This window comes from Necator americanus, chromosome II (assembly GCF_031761385.1).
Source record: "Necator americanus strain Aroian chromosome II, whole genome shotgun sequence".
In the NCBI taxonomy this organism is placed as follows: Eukaryota; Metazoa; Nematoda; class Chromadorea; order Rhabditida; family Ancylostomatidae; genus Necator; species Necator americanus.
In genome coordinates this window covers 38,566,019-38,580,981 of record NC_087372.1, presented here as the reverse complement: position 1 = coordinate 38,580,981, position 14,963 = coordinate 38,566,019, and the positions used below count along the sequence as shown (strand labels likewise).

General features: G+C 38.5%; 3 protein-coding genes across 5 annotated transcripts in view; 2 read left to right on the top strand and 1 right to left on the bottom strand.

The window, feature by feature from the left end:
• The window catches only part of RB195_020758 (uncharacterized protein), a gene marked incomplete at both ends in the record, with an annotated part of 47,164 nt that extends 45,802 nt beyond the window's left edge, over positions 1–1,362 (top strand). Inside the window, one exon of the mRNA XM_064189210.1 lies at positions 1,219–1,362. Coding sequence (XP_064045091.1) covers positions 1,219–1,362 — 144 coding nt within the window. The remainder of the gene's footprint in view (positions 1–1,218) is intronic.
• A 2,861-nt stretch (positions 1,363–4,223) lies between these two features.
• Positions 4,224–10,734, bottom strand: RB195_020757 (uncharacterized protein; the record flags this gene model as incomplete). Of its 2 annotated transcripts, XM_064189209.1 has the most annotated exons (14): positions 4,224–4,301; positions 4,368–4,433; positions 5,111–5,173; positions 5,242–5,335; positions 5,595–5,696; positions 5,911–5,973; positions 6,061–6,197; positions 7,527–7,633; positions 8,815–8,920; positions 8,979–9,077; positions 9,133–9,277; positions 10,357–10,425; positions 10,508–10,554; positions 10,726–10,734. In XM_064189209.1, the coding sequence occupies 14 exons, from the start codon at positions 10,732–10,734 to the stop codon at positions 4,224–4,226; spliced, it is 1,185 nt and encodes a 394-aa protein (XP_064045089.1). The 2 variants fall into 2 exon arrangements, with proteins under 2 accessions (XP_064045089.1, XP_064045090.1); XM_064189208.1 differs by lacking the exon at positions 10,726–10,734 and having other exon boundaries at positions 10,357–10,547.
• Positions 10,735–10,888: 154 nt separating this feature from the next.
• RB195_020756 (uncharacterized protein) lies at positions 10,889–13,921 on the top strand (the record flags this gene model as incomplete). Of its 2 annotated transcripts, none has more annotated exons than XM_064189206.1 (2): positions 10,889–11,099; positions 13,845–13,921. In XM_064189206.1, 2 exons carry the CDS (start codon positions 10,889–10,891, stop codon positions 13,919–13,921), a joined length of 288 nt encoding a protein of 95 aa, XP_064045087.1. The 2 variants fall into 2 exon arrangements, with proteins under 2 accessions (XP_064045087.1, XP_064045088.1); XM_064189207.1 differs by lacking the exon at positions 13,845–13,921 and adding an exon at positions 12,755–12,765.
• Between the last annotated feature and the right edge of the window lie 1,042 nt (positions 13,922–14,963).

Genomic DNA, 14,963 nt, shown 5'->3' with positions numbered 1-14,963 from the left:
TCTTTTTCCAGCAAACTAAAAAGCATTCGGAGCATATAAACGTTGTTTTTCGTTTGAATTAGGACCGGAATTCTCCTGACTACAATAGGATTTTGTTTTTCTAAAATTTTAGCTTTTTTATGTTCAAAAAAATAGCAGCCGTACGTTAATCTTCAGTTAAGCTTCGGAAATGTTATGTTTATGCTGTAGACGTTGGGCTTTTAAACGCATCTGACATATGGCGCATAAAGAATTCCTCCTCGTCCTCGTCCTTCCCGCCTCCCTCCCACGCCAAGAAAAGAAGTGAAGATTTAAGTAAACATGTGATTGAAACAACATCAAAAAACATCGTTTCAGGGGTTTAAAGAAAAAAATAATGAAAAAAAACTACTAATCTCTTCCCTTAGATTTCTTCCTGCTAAGGGCATATTATGAGGGAAATACTTTGACATTCAAAAATTCCAGCTCATTCTTTTTTTCTTAAAAAGGTTTCTTTACTTAGTCAAATGTAATAATCCACAGCAGCTATGCTTAACTTCCTCGTTTTTTTCTTCGAGTTGGTGATCTAAGTCTTTTTTTTTTTTTGAGAGTTTTCCATTTTTTTCACGTTGAACGAGTTTCCATATGTTGCTACCGGTGTTCTTTTTTTCTGGGTTTCTCCAGTATTCAAACATCAAATCAACATTCTACTAATTTTTTCAACAATTCATATCCAGAATTACATGCTATTGCGATGAAATATAATTTTTATCGGGTTGTTTTCCAGAATTTTCCAGCTTGCTTATAGTTGAGATGATGAAAAAGTTTGTCTATTTTGGAAAAAATTATTTTTGATCGTAGCCATCTGCAACTTCTGATAAATCATTTTAAAAAATTTTTATTTCTAAATTTATTCATATTATATTTATACATTATTTATATTTATTTATACATTATATGTATTTATTCTATTATTTAGAAATTTTGATTTAAATTAAAATTTTTCATTGAAAAAAAGACTTTTTTCAATGAAAAATTTCTGATTCTGCTGTTTAGCTGTATTTACTAAATTTCCTGGATAAACACTCTAACCCAAACCGTCTACTAATCCTGACTTTTGGTAAAGGGTTAGCTATTTACGAAAGAAAAAAAAACAGCTAACTACAGTGTTAACTGCTTCCTTAACGTTTCAAACAGGAAAAGGAATTAATTTTGAGTAAGAAAAAAATGACATCCACATTTTAAGATAAATATTTACAGCAACAATATATCTTCATTCATCATTGTATTCTTCACGCTATTGAAACGAGAGCTACGGATCGCTCAAATGCCGCAACCAGTGGTGAATTGCATCAGAATCCAGTGTTCGAGGACGACGACACCATAGCGGAGTCGGACTTCTAGTGCAGCGCCGATCGTAGAGCGATGAAGCAAAGTGTAGTGTGTTTTTTTTTCTCTCCTTACCACTATCAGTTCTCAAGCCTTTCAGTTCTGATCAACGATTTACATTTTTTTTTTGCATTGTGCTCGAATGCTCCGTTGGACGGGTTTCTTTTTTTTACATCAAAAGAAAGAAAAACAAAACATCAACTGTAGTTGTACCATTCAAATCTTTTCCTTTTGTGTTTTTCTTCACCACGACGTCTTCGCATAATTGACCTCATTTTTGTTCTGTTTTTTTTCCTTGTTTTTTTTATTTCATGAATAGAATGTAAACATTACACGGGTACTCATTTAGACATCTTAGATTTACTGAAAGATTTTTATTGCTCGATTTTATATTGCATGTTTGTATATTAAGTGCCTTTTGCAAAGGAATAAATCGTGAATTGCTGCTAAAGAATTCTTTTTTCAATAGGATTCTGTAAAATAAGAATTTCGGGCCGAATCCAATCAGTTTTTAAGTCCGATCTTGTTAAAAAAAAAACAGAAACTGTAGCTGCAAGAAATCGTCAGGACACCATCCGCCATTGTATGTTTGCTAACATCAAATTTTCACGAGTTTGCTGATATTAAATAGTAATGTCACATTTTTATTTACCTGTGTCTGTCTATCTGCTCACGATTGAGGGCAACGATTGGATCGCAGATAGCACAACGGATTCTTTTTCCGGTCCAAATTTGGATCTTTTCATGCTTTTCATTAGGTCAAAACGACGTGAAGCTCGGTGCAGTTGCGTAAGCGGCGCTGCGTGCGTAAGCGCTCGAAGCGGTACGGTGAAGCGTAGCGGACGAAGGACCCTTGCTAGCATCACTTATCGTTACAGTTCACGATGGTTCACCCCGATCCGAACCGCTGGCTTCAACACGCTGCTTCGAGCGCAGCCGTCTGCAGAACTGCACCGAACTTCGTGCCGCCTTGGTCCGACTACGTCAAGTCGTTTCTACGATGGTACGGTAACGATTTCTACAACTGTAGACATGACCAACTCAATTCAAGATCGGAACGGAGTGACAAGGGACACCCAGAGCGAAAAAGTTCACTAATTTTTCTTCTCTCAGAACATACCAATAGAACCGTTTGATGTCCTAGTTCCACAAATCATATAGTTCACTGGAATTAGCCGGATTTTCTATCCACGCTCGCACAACTTCAGTAATCAGTGTTCTCCACAGCATCACTTATATCTATTCGCGATTAATGGTTAAATTCCAACTATTCGACGATGATGACGTTCTCCAGCATACTGTCAGGGCCGATACAAGGTCCAGTTCTCTGAGGGAACACGAGTTCCTCTACACAAGCGCCAGTTTTGCCATGCAGAACCGTCGGCACTTCTGGATCTGGCAACCTAGAGACAAAGCAGGAACTGAATTCAGAACTGATGACATAGCGACGGGTGGATTCGCTTGGGGAAAACATTCCGGTCATGACGCGCACAATCGCATCATCAACCCCCGATTAGGTATGTAATTGGGTCGTGGGTGTGGCTCAATGTCTAGCTCATCTAAGACCCAATTGTCTCATGTGACCAAGAACGGGAATTTAGCTCTCCCTGGATATGTTACTCCGGAATTTTCTCAGCGGAATATCAAATATATGTTTACATATATTACATGTGCAGATACGTATTTTTAAAACAGACAAAAAAGAGTAGCCTAGCTTTCCTCAACGTATATGTTTCGTAATGAGACACATAAACGCAGCCGAAGCGTAAACTACACTGGAGGAAAGAAAAAGATGTTTACCTTTAAATCCAGCCTATGAGAACTCCAACTACTGAAGCTTCCATATGTAAATGTATAAAGTGTAAAAGTAAAGTGTCCGGCGTTAATCAATCCGCTTGGGACCTTCGCCACCACATTCACTTCAATTCAGAATCGTTTGTGGTTTATGAACGTGTAACTAGCCTTTACAATGACTTGTCTGGTACCAATTCGTAGATCTCATAGGGATGAAAGGATTGGCGAGTACTAGGGCGGATTCGAACCTCCGATCGATCGTGCAGACAGCGGAACCTCTTGCCGACTGCGCTACATCCACCCTCATATAGCTATATAGATTTTCAAATCTAGTACAGATAATCAGGCACTTGGAAATAGCATTTTTATTATTATTAGAAACAAAACAAAATGGCATGCATTCATTAATGATAGTATTATCATGCGAAGGGATAATGTACATATAAACGCGAAAATAAACTATGTAAACAAAACAAGCGCCAGTAGCGCAAGTAACGATGATATACAGGGGCAAAAAGAAAACAAATACACAGATTTTAGTCGTTTACAGCATTGTATTTTCAGGACTTCATAGTCTTGCACTTTCCCTCCTATTCTTACCTATACGTGTCGTATTCGTGAAATTATGGGACGAAGAATTCCCAGAAGTTTCGATAATAATACTATCAATGTCAAAACAGCTTCACCAATGGTATTCGCAAAAATTTTTCCCAGAACTCCAGCAAAACGAATTGTCTTTCTCGAAAATTATTGTGCTCTATTGAAACACTTCGATTTTTCTTGCACCGCTTACACAAATCTTTTGCAAATCTATCATCGCATAATTGAGCGAATGTTCTGAGAATCAGGATAACATGCAAACCGAAGCACAATGGTACAAATTAAAAATGAATTGTTGAGGAAAATACGAAATGAATGGAACTAAATAGTGACTGGTGAAGTGTAAGGCAGTAGCTGCTTATCGTAGATAAAATTTCTTTAAGTAGGGAAGGCAATATAGATTCATCAGAACATTTGAAACAACAAACAAAACCTTTGACTCTTGAGATCAGACTCAACTGCTTCACATCGTACAATAATTCCTAGTAATTCCATCTGTCGACAGAAATGTCCATATCTGGATACTGGCCGGGGTAATATTGAAGATTGGTGGTTTGATCCTTAAAAACTTGAAGATTATAAGGAGAAAGAAAAAATGTCAATGAATAATTCATCAAGACACCCACTCCGTCATAGGTATCGTCGAGACTGCGTCTCAGCCAGCAAATGTATATTACTAACAGAAAAAGCAACTGAAAGAAAAACTTTAACAAATTATGTGAAATTGAAGGAAGTTTAAAGTGCACCATGGCGGTTGGTGCACCACAATAGAGATCTTATGCTGTTGGAACTACTTTTAAAATCTCTTTGTGAAAATAGAAACAAAATTCTAAGATTTGATATTTTATCTCTTAGGACGAAAACGTTCCGAAGTGAAAAGGTTGATGCACAACGTACATCACACTGTCTGTAATGTGTTAACATGAAGATCCTTGAAAGAAACGGAGATGTACCAAGCTCGTGATTGTCTCTCCTGCTTATTTCTCTTTTCTACAACAGAAGCAAAAGGAAAAAAACCAGTTACGGAATACGTATAGTAGGATCAAACGACATGAAGAACGGTGCAATTGCGTATGCTTGGCTTTTCTCGAGGTAGTGCAGTTGAGCGTAGCGGTTAGGAGCGTACTGGGACCCTTGCTAGCACCACCCATAGCTGCAGTTTGCGATGGTCCCTTCTCGGTTCCAACTGCTGCCTTCACCACGCCGTTTCGAGCGCGTGCACAAATGCACCATGCTTCGTGTCGTCTTGATCCGACTATAGCTGTTCACTTCCGTTTCTTTCCTTATTTGTTGGCGATGTGAATGAAGTACCTACACTTAAGTGCACTCTTGTTGTACGCATAAGAACATACGACATTCAGAAACTTACTGTAACAAGAATGACAAGGCTTACGATCAGAGTTGTGAACCACCAGCTTTTCGGCTCAGCTAGCTGAAAATATAGATACACGCATGAATAAATCACCTTAGGTGCATGATCAGATATCGAACAACACTCACCAAACCTTCTTGGATCATCCAGTTGTCTCTTTCAAGTTGACATGACTCTTCATTTGCATTCGATCCATCTCGAATTCGACAGTAGTCCCAATCTCTAAAAGAGGACTTCTCCATGAGTTCTACAATGCTGTACGGAACTACAATTGCAATACAAACAAAATCTAAGGCGACAATGTACAAGAAAAAAAACTATAAATGAATGAGTATCATCTTCTATTTATTTGTACACATCTCCTCCAGAATGTTCTTACTTTCTTTCCAGGTCTCACAGGAAGTTTTTCTCAGCTTACAGTTAGTAAAACGAACATTTGACACAACGTAAAAATAAATAAAAAGGAATATGAGGAACATACCGCACAATGATGACAGATGGGGAACCATATCCACTATTCTGACCGTAGCCGAAGAAACCGCATGATAATCCAAGCGACTGTTGATTGAAGTTTTCGAAGGGCCTAAATGAGAAGTAGAAAACTGCCAGAAATTAGGACCTCTTCAGCCTCATCTTCTTGAAAATGAATGGATCTGATTTCATTCACTTCTGCAAAAATCGAACCCGGCATGGTTTTATCCTCCGGAACACCATGCAAAATTAGTGTTAGCCAAAATGGCCTGTGGCGCCGATAGCACAGGGTATATTGTTTAAAAAAAACTAAACAAACAACGCACCTAATATAAATGGTAGTATGGTCGTCCTTATGATACTGGCTGAAAAGGACACCTCCTGACATGCTGAAAACTTGTATGTAATAGAAGGAAGAACAAAAAAGCTTGAAAAGAGATCCCGGAGAAATTCCGAAAGAAAAATCAACAACGAACCTGATGAAATTGCGTTGAGCGGCATCATATGAAAATACCCGTCTTCCAGATGCACCGTCTTGAAGAGCCGACATCAGGCGATTTGAAGAAAGCACATGTATTGAAGTTATTTCTCCATTCGTTGTCACGTAGAATACCTATTTATAATACTCAAAAACTGTAAAAAATCTCTTTCAAGGCTAGCTTTTAGCCTTAAAATATCATTCTCTAATCAGATAGTTTTTTTTGGAAGTTGCCTTGAGAACGCCACTAGTCTGACGGTGTGTTCCTTTTCAAAACTCGAGCAGTAGAACAAGCAGAGCAGGAGCACGACATGGACACATTTCGCCACTAAGAGAACAAAGTCCTTCAAAAACGCTGTGAAGTACAAAGTATTTTATACCGGCAGTTACGAAAGAACGTGCACATTACATTTTCCTTAAAGCGTGACAAGTTTTGGCAATAATACAGCAGTTCCGGGAGTCCTCGTGCAAAACATCCGTGGCAGTCGTGTGTGTATCACAAGAATATGGGCAGATATCGAAGCCTGTGACGTTATTCACTAATAAACAGCTCATGACAACTTTGGATACACCTTTTTTCAAGAATCATCTAGTAGAACAATTCATAATTATATGTCATCTCATCTTGTTTTGAAAAAACTGAACTCTGTCCGGATAGATTATCTGTGAAGCTCACGTGTTCTTCGGAACATTGTACGTCACAGGATCCGAATATCTATGAACTCTCGCTGAGCTGAGGGCAGAAGCAGCAACGAAATAAAAAAGTTAATAATAACATGAGAAACCGTAGTTTTAATTGATTTCTTTGAGCTGTAGCCAAGATTGGTATTGATCGTCTTTATTTAACAACGGCTAACGTTTCGGCGTTACCGCCTTCGTCAGAACCTGGAAAACTCAAAGCCATTAGTGACTTATCCCCTCAAGCGCCTCATCACTCTACAGAGAGCATTCAAACGATAAGCAAACTCAACAGCAACACATAGGCTAGTACTTATCTCATTAGCTAGACTTGTTAACACAACAGACCACCACGTACCACAACTACGAGTCACAAGGGTTTTATATAGGAACATGGGCAATACATGAGAAACCTTTAATCTTCCTTCTTCTCAAACTTGTAGCGTGGATATACAAACTTTTTATTTAAGCTACAGATAGATACGTACGTCAGCAAATTGCGCGAATGACGCATTTCGTTTGCTCAATTGCTGACGTCCAGATTCGAAGTCAAACAACACTAATAGAGTGATCTACGCGCTGTTCCCGAAGAATTTGCGATACGAACGCAATCTCAGGGAAAAACTAGGTTGAAGGATTAAAAAACTACGCGGACAGTCAAAAAAAAAAAGCTTGCTACACGTTGTATATGCAGAAACAGCTACTAATTGTTTATACTTACTTAATCCCTTGCATTGTGTACCAAAATGAACAGTAACGAGAGAAGCGGTCATTTTCAGAACCTACCTCTTCACTATATGGATCTTCTGTCCAGCCGGAACGTGCTTTGTTTAGAGCATGAGGGATGAATTCGTAGACATAGGTAGCCATGAAAAACGAGCGATCGTTATTGCCTATGCAAAAAAAAACTTTTTTTAAAATAATTTCTGTAATATTTTAAATCAACGAAACAAAGTACCAACAAAGTTTTTTAGTTACCAAGCCTCTATTCAGTATAAAAGAAAAAAGCATGTGTTTTTACCCCCAAATTTTAAGTGTTTAATAATTGGTGGTTGTGGAAAAGCTGGAACAAAGATAGAAATGAAGAAATTAAATGAATTCACTTTCATTATGATGCATGTATGCACTCGTTAGCAAGACATGCATGACAAAATGATAAGCGAAGTTAGAAAGCTGTATTTCCATTTATAAAGGTAATTTTCAGATACGGTTCAGGTGAAAACTCAAGAAATTGAACTTACGAACAAACTACATATATTTTTGTGTCTGTCAAGCTCCATAAATCCTAAAAACGCTAGGTGCCAATGTCTGGAACTGTTATTGAGAGTTAGACTCCCTATTAAGGGTTAACTTCCTGTCTTCTCGGTCAATAACACAAGTGTTCGTGACTGCAGCGCGGAGTCACTTTAATCAAGCCATCCAAATGATACAAAATGCCTTGAAAAAGTAACATTTCTACAGAAATAAAGCAAAACAGACAAAATCGGGCGCCCAATAAACTGCTGTAAAACGATGCGGTTGTCTTAATACCACCCGAGCAGCGTTTAACACGAGATGTTCATCAAGTTTGGTCATAGTTTGCTATCCATCCTTCGCTTCAAGGGCTTACCGTAAAGCGCTTTACATATTCATAATTTGAATAGAAAATGAATATGACGATTCCATAAAAAGACAGATTTGAGAGAAAGTAGGAACCATCACAGTCTAAAGTAATTTCGGACTGAGAAGAAAACTTTGTAGTTGAGAGGGATTGAATACATAAACAAGCAAATAGAACATAAACAATATAAAAACATAAACAAGTAATAAGTTAACAAGAAAGTAGGGAAGCATATGCTACGAAAGTATATATTCAGATGAGTCACGGCTGCCGTAAATAACAAGCATTCATGCCGTGTACTTTTAGGAAGTAAGCACAACTAATGAAAGCTTCGTCTACAGAGTTTCGATTCGCTTCATTTCTGAACTAGCTGGCAACTGTTCGTAGCGATTAGAAAATATGATAGAATTTCTATTCGTAGAAAAGTTTAGAAATTAAAAAGTTCAAGCAAGAGAAACAAAAAATATAACCCACCCGGAAAAAGGTTCGAAAGACGGTAGATCGTGCAATGCTGAGTTCCAAGTGAATCACGATTGACGAGATACAGGAGCTGGTATGACTGGTCGTATACCGTAAATTCCTGTTAGTGCCGTGTTTGCATGGAAGTTCAAATAATTGGTTTTTAACTACAAGTTCACCGTTTTTAGCTGATCCAGATGTTTGTGTATCCTGTTGGGGAAATCGATAACACGTGAATACATCAATGAAGTGGTATTTAGATGAGATGGTTGTGGTAACTAAAAAAAAACGATAGGTAATTAAATTCACTTCGTTATCATCATCGAATCAAACCTCTATATCTTCTATAAACGCAACAGTATGGTCTGTCTTGCTTCGGCCTATATAAAGAGCTCGAGGTGGTCTCCTTCGTTCTGGATCACGAATGAGATGAACTCGTACAGGATGATCGCAAAAAGCGGTAGTTTTTCGCCACTCTCTGAAAATCAGGAATCTATCTGTTTTGCCTCAAATAAAGAAATCGCTGAGCAAGTTCTAGGAGCTTTAGAAGCATTAAAAGAGAATATTCAGTATAAATCTACTTAAAACTTCCATCCTACAAAGCATCTTACCCTTAATAAAGAGCTTCATATTCATCACAGACTAATTGCAACGGAGAAAGTTGACTGTTACTATTGAAAAGATATGCCACAAGAATATTATGTGAAATGTGTGAAAAAAGGGCACAAAGCAAAAAATGCTAAATAGAGAGCTCAAAATTCTAAGCTCTAAATAAATTATGTGGTTTTTTTATCGCATTTTTCAGAATTTGGCATAAAAATATGCGTTCTACATTTCAAAACTTTCTGGTTGTAAATTGAAACAATGGTACAGTGCTCTAGCAAAAAGGAGATAAGTCGGAAAATTTTGAACGGAACTAACGTCAATGTCTGGGAGCCATCGCTAATAACTGATTTTAGGTTATTAGCGACAAAAACACTTTTATTACTAGTATTATTGTAATCCAATGCAGCCAAGCTGGAAATCGAAGACTTAACTAGTTAATAGTGCCAAAAAAGTGAGAACAAATTCATAGAAGAGAGCGCCTTACGTTCATGTCTGACCTTTCCAGTTATTCTTGCAATCCCTGCCTCATTTCACTGACTAGTTAAATTCGCTCCTATGCAAAATCTGATTTGTGAATATAAATGTGAGCTCATGCAAGTTTATGGTCCAATCACTTTAAGTTTGAAATAGTGTATAAAACAGCATTTTGAGCATTCTTTGTAAACCCTGCTTAGATTCAATACTAAAACAGGTCCGTAAAAGCGAATTAATTGAGGATAAAAAAATTTCTTTAAAAAAGCGTACTAAACAGGAGCAAAAAACAGAAAGGAGAACAGAGATTAATTTACGTAACTTTGTAGGAAATAACAAGAAAGTAGTGTAGCTGTCCGACTCCATAACAAGAGTCGGGACAAGATCAAAAGAAGTCAAATCAAAATCCAAGCTTTTCGGACTGTACACTTCTTACATACAACAAGAGAAGAGTTCAAGGAAAAAAAGAGAAGACCAGACCTCAATGTGCTTGCGAATCCTCTTGGACAGCTGCCTTTTCGTACATTTGTTTCGAAAGTCGTCTGGCATCTATACTGGTATATCAACAAATATTGATTCGTCCTCAGAATATGATCAAATGAAATTTCCTTTGGCGTTGAAGGGAAGATACCTTGTAGCAGAATAATGAACAATAAAAATGTGAGTACCATTTCTCACCTAAAATGAGGAATTTAAGCAGCATATCTGAACAATAAAGGAGAGTCGGAGATTTCCCCATGGATTTTGAATGCGGATAACCATCACTCACACGCAATTCTACGTAATGCTGATGAGTTCAAAACGACGACAATTTCACCAGAAAAGGAAAAAAAATGAAAAAAAGAAGACCTTTCGCATGGCAATGGACGACTTCGTAATTGTGTTGATACAGACCTCACTCGCGTGTTTGGGCTAGAAATTACGACGTACATTCCGTGTTTCCGCATTCCCATCGTGGCGGGACCTTCCGAGGGCGAAATTAGCCTCACTGTTAAAGGCGAGACTGTTCCCAATGTTTGTTTCGAATGGTGCTAAGGATCATCGTTGCTGTGCTCCATATATCGTGTCGTTCAATATTTGTTCCAGGAAACGTTCACAGCCAAGCTCAGAGCTATACTCATTCCCGAAGTTATACGAAGAGATGATTGTCACAGAAGAGAAAGCTTCTGTCGCTAGTTTGGTTGTTACCAGCATCCAAAGTTACACTACGGATAGCATTAACAGTACGTCGCACAATTAAAGGCATCACCCCATGAAAATCTTGGGTCCCACCCGTTTCTGCAATCCGCGACCCCGTAAAGTCATTAGCCATACCATCCCAGATTTGTGGGGTGATGCCTTTAATCCTTAATGTATTCGAGCTTGTTATAATTAGTTAAAATATATAATAATAGTAATATATAGTTAAAATATGGTTATAAATAGATCTTGTTTAATACTACTAGTAGCGTACGTTCTTACTAAATTTCGATCAGAAATACTCTATGTATGAGGGACCGATGGCTTCTCTTTCCAGATTTTCTCGAACATTCTAAGGGAACAAAGTCGAGGTGCGCTTATACGTGTTCCTGATGTCCGCCGGTAACACAAAGTAGAGTCGAGGATTTAACGATCATCTATTCTGACCCGTGTAGACGCTATTATGCCACATTTAATGAATTTAGAGTGCAAAACTTGTAGGGATGGGGAGCGGACACCTAACAGTGCTCTAATCGTACTGTACTTTCGAGAGCGCAGAATCGTTTCTAGAGCATAGAAACCGTTCATAAGTGTGAATTTGATTTCCTGTTTGAGAAGCCCATAGTACATCACTAGACAGTACATCACTGGAGATAAATAGTTGAGTCAGTTGGGACCTTAAAAATTAGGAATTAGTTCTGGAGGATCCATATCATGTATGCTAAAGCTACTGGGAGAAAAAAAGGAAGATATAGCTTCATCTACGAATGCTTTACTTCACCAAACTCTCCAGAAAGTTTTAGTGGAAGTGAATAAGTAAGTTGTACATTTTAATACTTATAATGAAGAAAAAGTACTGAAAATGTCCAAACAAATGGTTCCTCCGGCGTCCGTATTTGACAGTCATGAAGGATTTTTTTGCGCTCTAAGCACAGTTCGAGTACTGTTCGATTAGAGCAGTGTTGAGTGATTTCTCTTGTACCTTTGCACTTCGACCAAGACTGGATTTAGGTGGTTTTGTGGATTTGTGATTTTGCACTGGATTTAGGTAGCGACAACCCATTACTACCAGATGTGTTTTCGTTTTACCCATGAGGCAAACAGCTACAACAGGTTTTAGGCGCTTAACGATAGCAACCCGTCGTTTTGATGATAATTATTTTTTAATTGCTTAAAGACACTACATTCGAAGGATTCCTTGACTAAGAACCATATCCACTGTTCAAGGTAACCTTTTATTGATGTTGTATACGTGAACATAATCGTTTCGTGTTCAAAAATCCGATGCAGACAGTTTTTGCGTCGTATCCGAGGTCGAAGCAGAGCGTTTATATGTACGTGAAGGTTAAAATTGGGCGTAATGTGCCTCGGGGGTCGGGGAAGGCGTACAGAGAAGGGAGGTCTCAATCCTGATGTGGAAGAGGCAGAACTTTCTAGGATCAGCGTTAAAGCTACTAAATGTGGTGTGAAGCTAGTAAGATCGTGCCTCTAAAACCCAACCATTGCTACTAGAGGATCGATGATATGTAGATTCATGATCTTAGGGTAAAGCTACTAAGGTGTAGTGTGAATTCTGGATGTTTCCCCCTGTTCCTTCTCCAGAAGAGCATGGATGCCTAAAATTGTATTGTTGGTTCGATGTCCTACCCTTAGATTCAGAATTATAGCAGTACATTTATTTTGTGAAGAATTGTCTCAGAAATGGATTAGTATGCTACTCTGCGACGTAAAGGAAAAGGAAACAATATAAGAAAATCCTGCTGTCGATCAGATGAAAGACGTATCGATCGTATTTCAAGTACTTCAGGTAATTTTGTCATACATTCCGTGTATAGCGCAATAATACTAAATCTTTTACTGAAAATGGGTTAAATTAGCTTGGAAGCTTTCCACATCAACCTCAGCAGAGCCCGAGCATCTCCTTCGTTGTTGTTCGTTGAAATCACAGAATAAACTCTCTTTTAAGGATTTACATTGATTCGTTGTGGATACACATTGTTCCGATACAATAAAGCAATGGGAACGACAGGTAACTTCTTTTCAGTGTGCAATGATGTCTTAAGGTTGAAATTTTGAGTTTTTATTCAATTTAATTGTTACTATTTAGTTATTATTTTTATTTATTTTAAGTTCAAAAATTTGAATCATGCATCTAAGTCTGAACAACACAATCAGTAGTACCGAGCAACAGCTTTGAAATTGTTTCGATTTGCATTGTCCGGAGTTGAAATCAAAGCTAAACACATTTGTTAGAACTCAGTGCTATTTATTGTGATCACAAATATGTATACAGTACATAAATTTGAGCAAAAATTAATATACGAAACGAGGCTGATAAAATTGCTTCTTTGTGTCCTTTCCCGGCGGTTCTGTTGAATTTTTCTTCTTAAGTGGTGGCGATCGGAATTGATTTTTTTGTAGTGGAACCTGTATTAAACAGTAACATTTTTCATGCATACTAGATTCAACGTGTGGTCTTGACATATGTGCTGTGGAATCGAGGTGCATCTAAAAATTCTAATGTTCTTTTTGTATGCGTGCAAGTGCTTTCACTTGCATTGTGATTCTGCAGCCAAAACACGCGTTTCGCTCTTCTAGTCACCTAGAACGAGAGCACAGCAATATTTTGTGTGTATGTGTGTGAATATTCTTGAAGCACAAGGAAAAGAACCACTCTTCCCGGTTTTGACTGAACCTGCTGGGAAACAGATTAATCGCTACCGAGTTAATCGAGTGTTAAATTAGGACTGCTTGATATTTGAAAACAAAAACATTAACAATCATTTTAGAGGTTTTGGCATCACCTATAGATCGGAAGTCACGAGTACCAGACGCCTTCGTGTTCGACGTCTGTTTCCTCAAGTGAGTATCAGTAGCGTTCTTCTCTATGATCCTGTTGTCCACGGCTCTTGAGTCGCTTGGTCATGCTACCGAAGCGTTATGGACAAGAAGGAAGAACGGTGGCATGAAAAATCGAAAGAGATCGTTACACTTTGTCACTTTTTCTTACTCGTGGGTGTGTGATTTAAGAAATTAGTTGTGTTCTTATACGTCTGCTGAGTTTCTGCCTTTCCGGAGTTATAACCGGGTTGAAACGACCTAAATTCACCTCTGTTGTATTTTCTTAGAAACAGTTCTGACACTGAGAACAGTTATAAGATGGAAGTCGAGCTAGAGCGGTCGGTCCAGTAACACCGTCGTTGATCGTCATTTCTTGCATCAACAAAGATTCAAAGGAGTATCTTCATGCTAAGTAATCGACTGAATATACTGTATGTTACTCGGGACTGTCCTATGTTGCTTAGATAGTACTTGCAATCCTGTGCTAACTGTCATATGTGGTGTTTTTGTAGATCAGGCGAATATTTGTGCTGAACCAGAGAATAATAGGCTCATTGGGTTGGGTTTCTGTCGAACGGGAGTCTGCCGGGTCAAAACGGCATGTGCTTGGGGCAATTGCGTAAGTGGATGCGCTCAAAGCGGAGCGATCGAGCCAGCGGCTCTGATCGAGACGGGACCGTCACCCGGAGTACAGAGCTAGCAAAAGTTCTAATTCAAATCCCAAAGGTCCATCGTGCCACCTTCAGTGCGTTAGCTTGCACAGCTCCGCAAGGCTTTAGGTCGTTCTAACCCGATTATCGAACTCAATGACCTCTATTCCGTCTCTTTCAGAGTGGATGAAAAAGGAAATACCTTGCATCGCATCCCTTATAGCATCTGAATTTATGGCAAATTTTGCATTTCAAACATAGTTTCTTCCACCTTGATCTGGACGGATCTGGAAGTGTCAGAGTGAATAGTTCGATTGCTCATATTTGTCGCGGATGACCACGTATGTACACGACGATGTCGCTCCAGACCCGATCTATCGCCTGACCCCGGCTTCAACAACCGATTATTGACGTGAG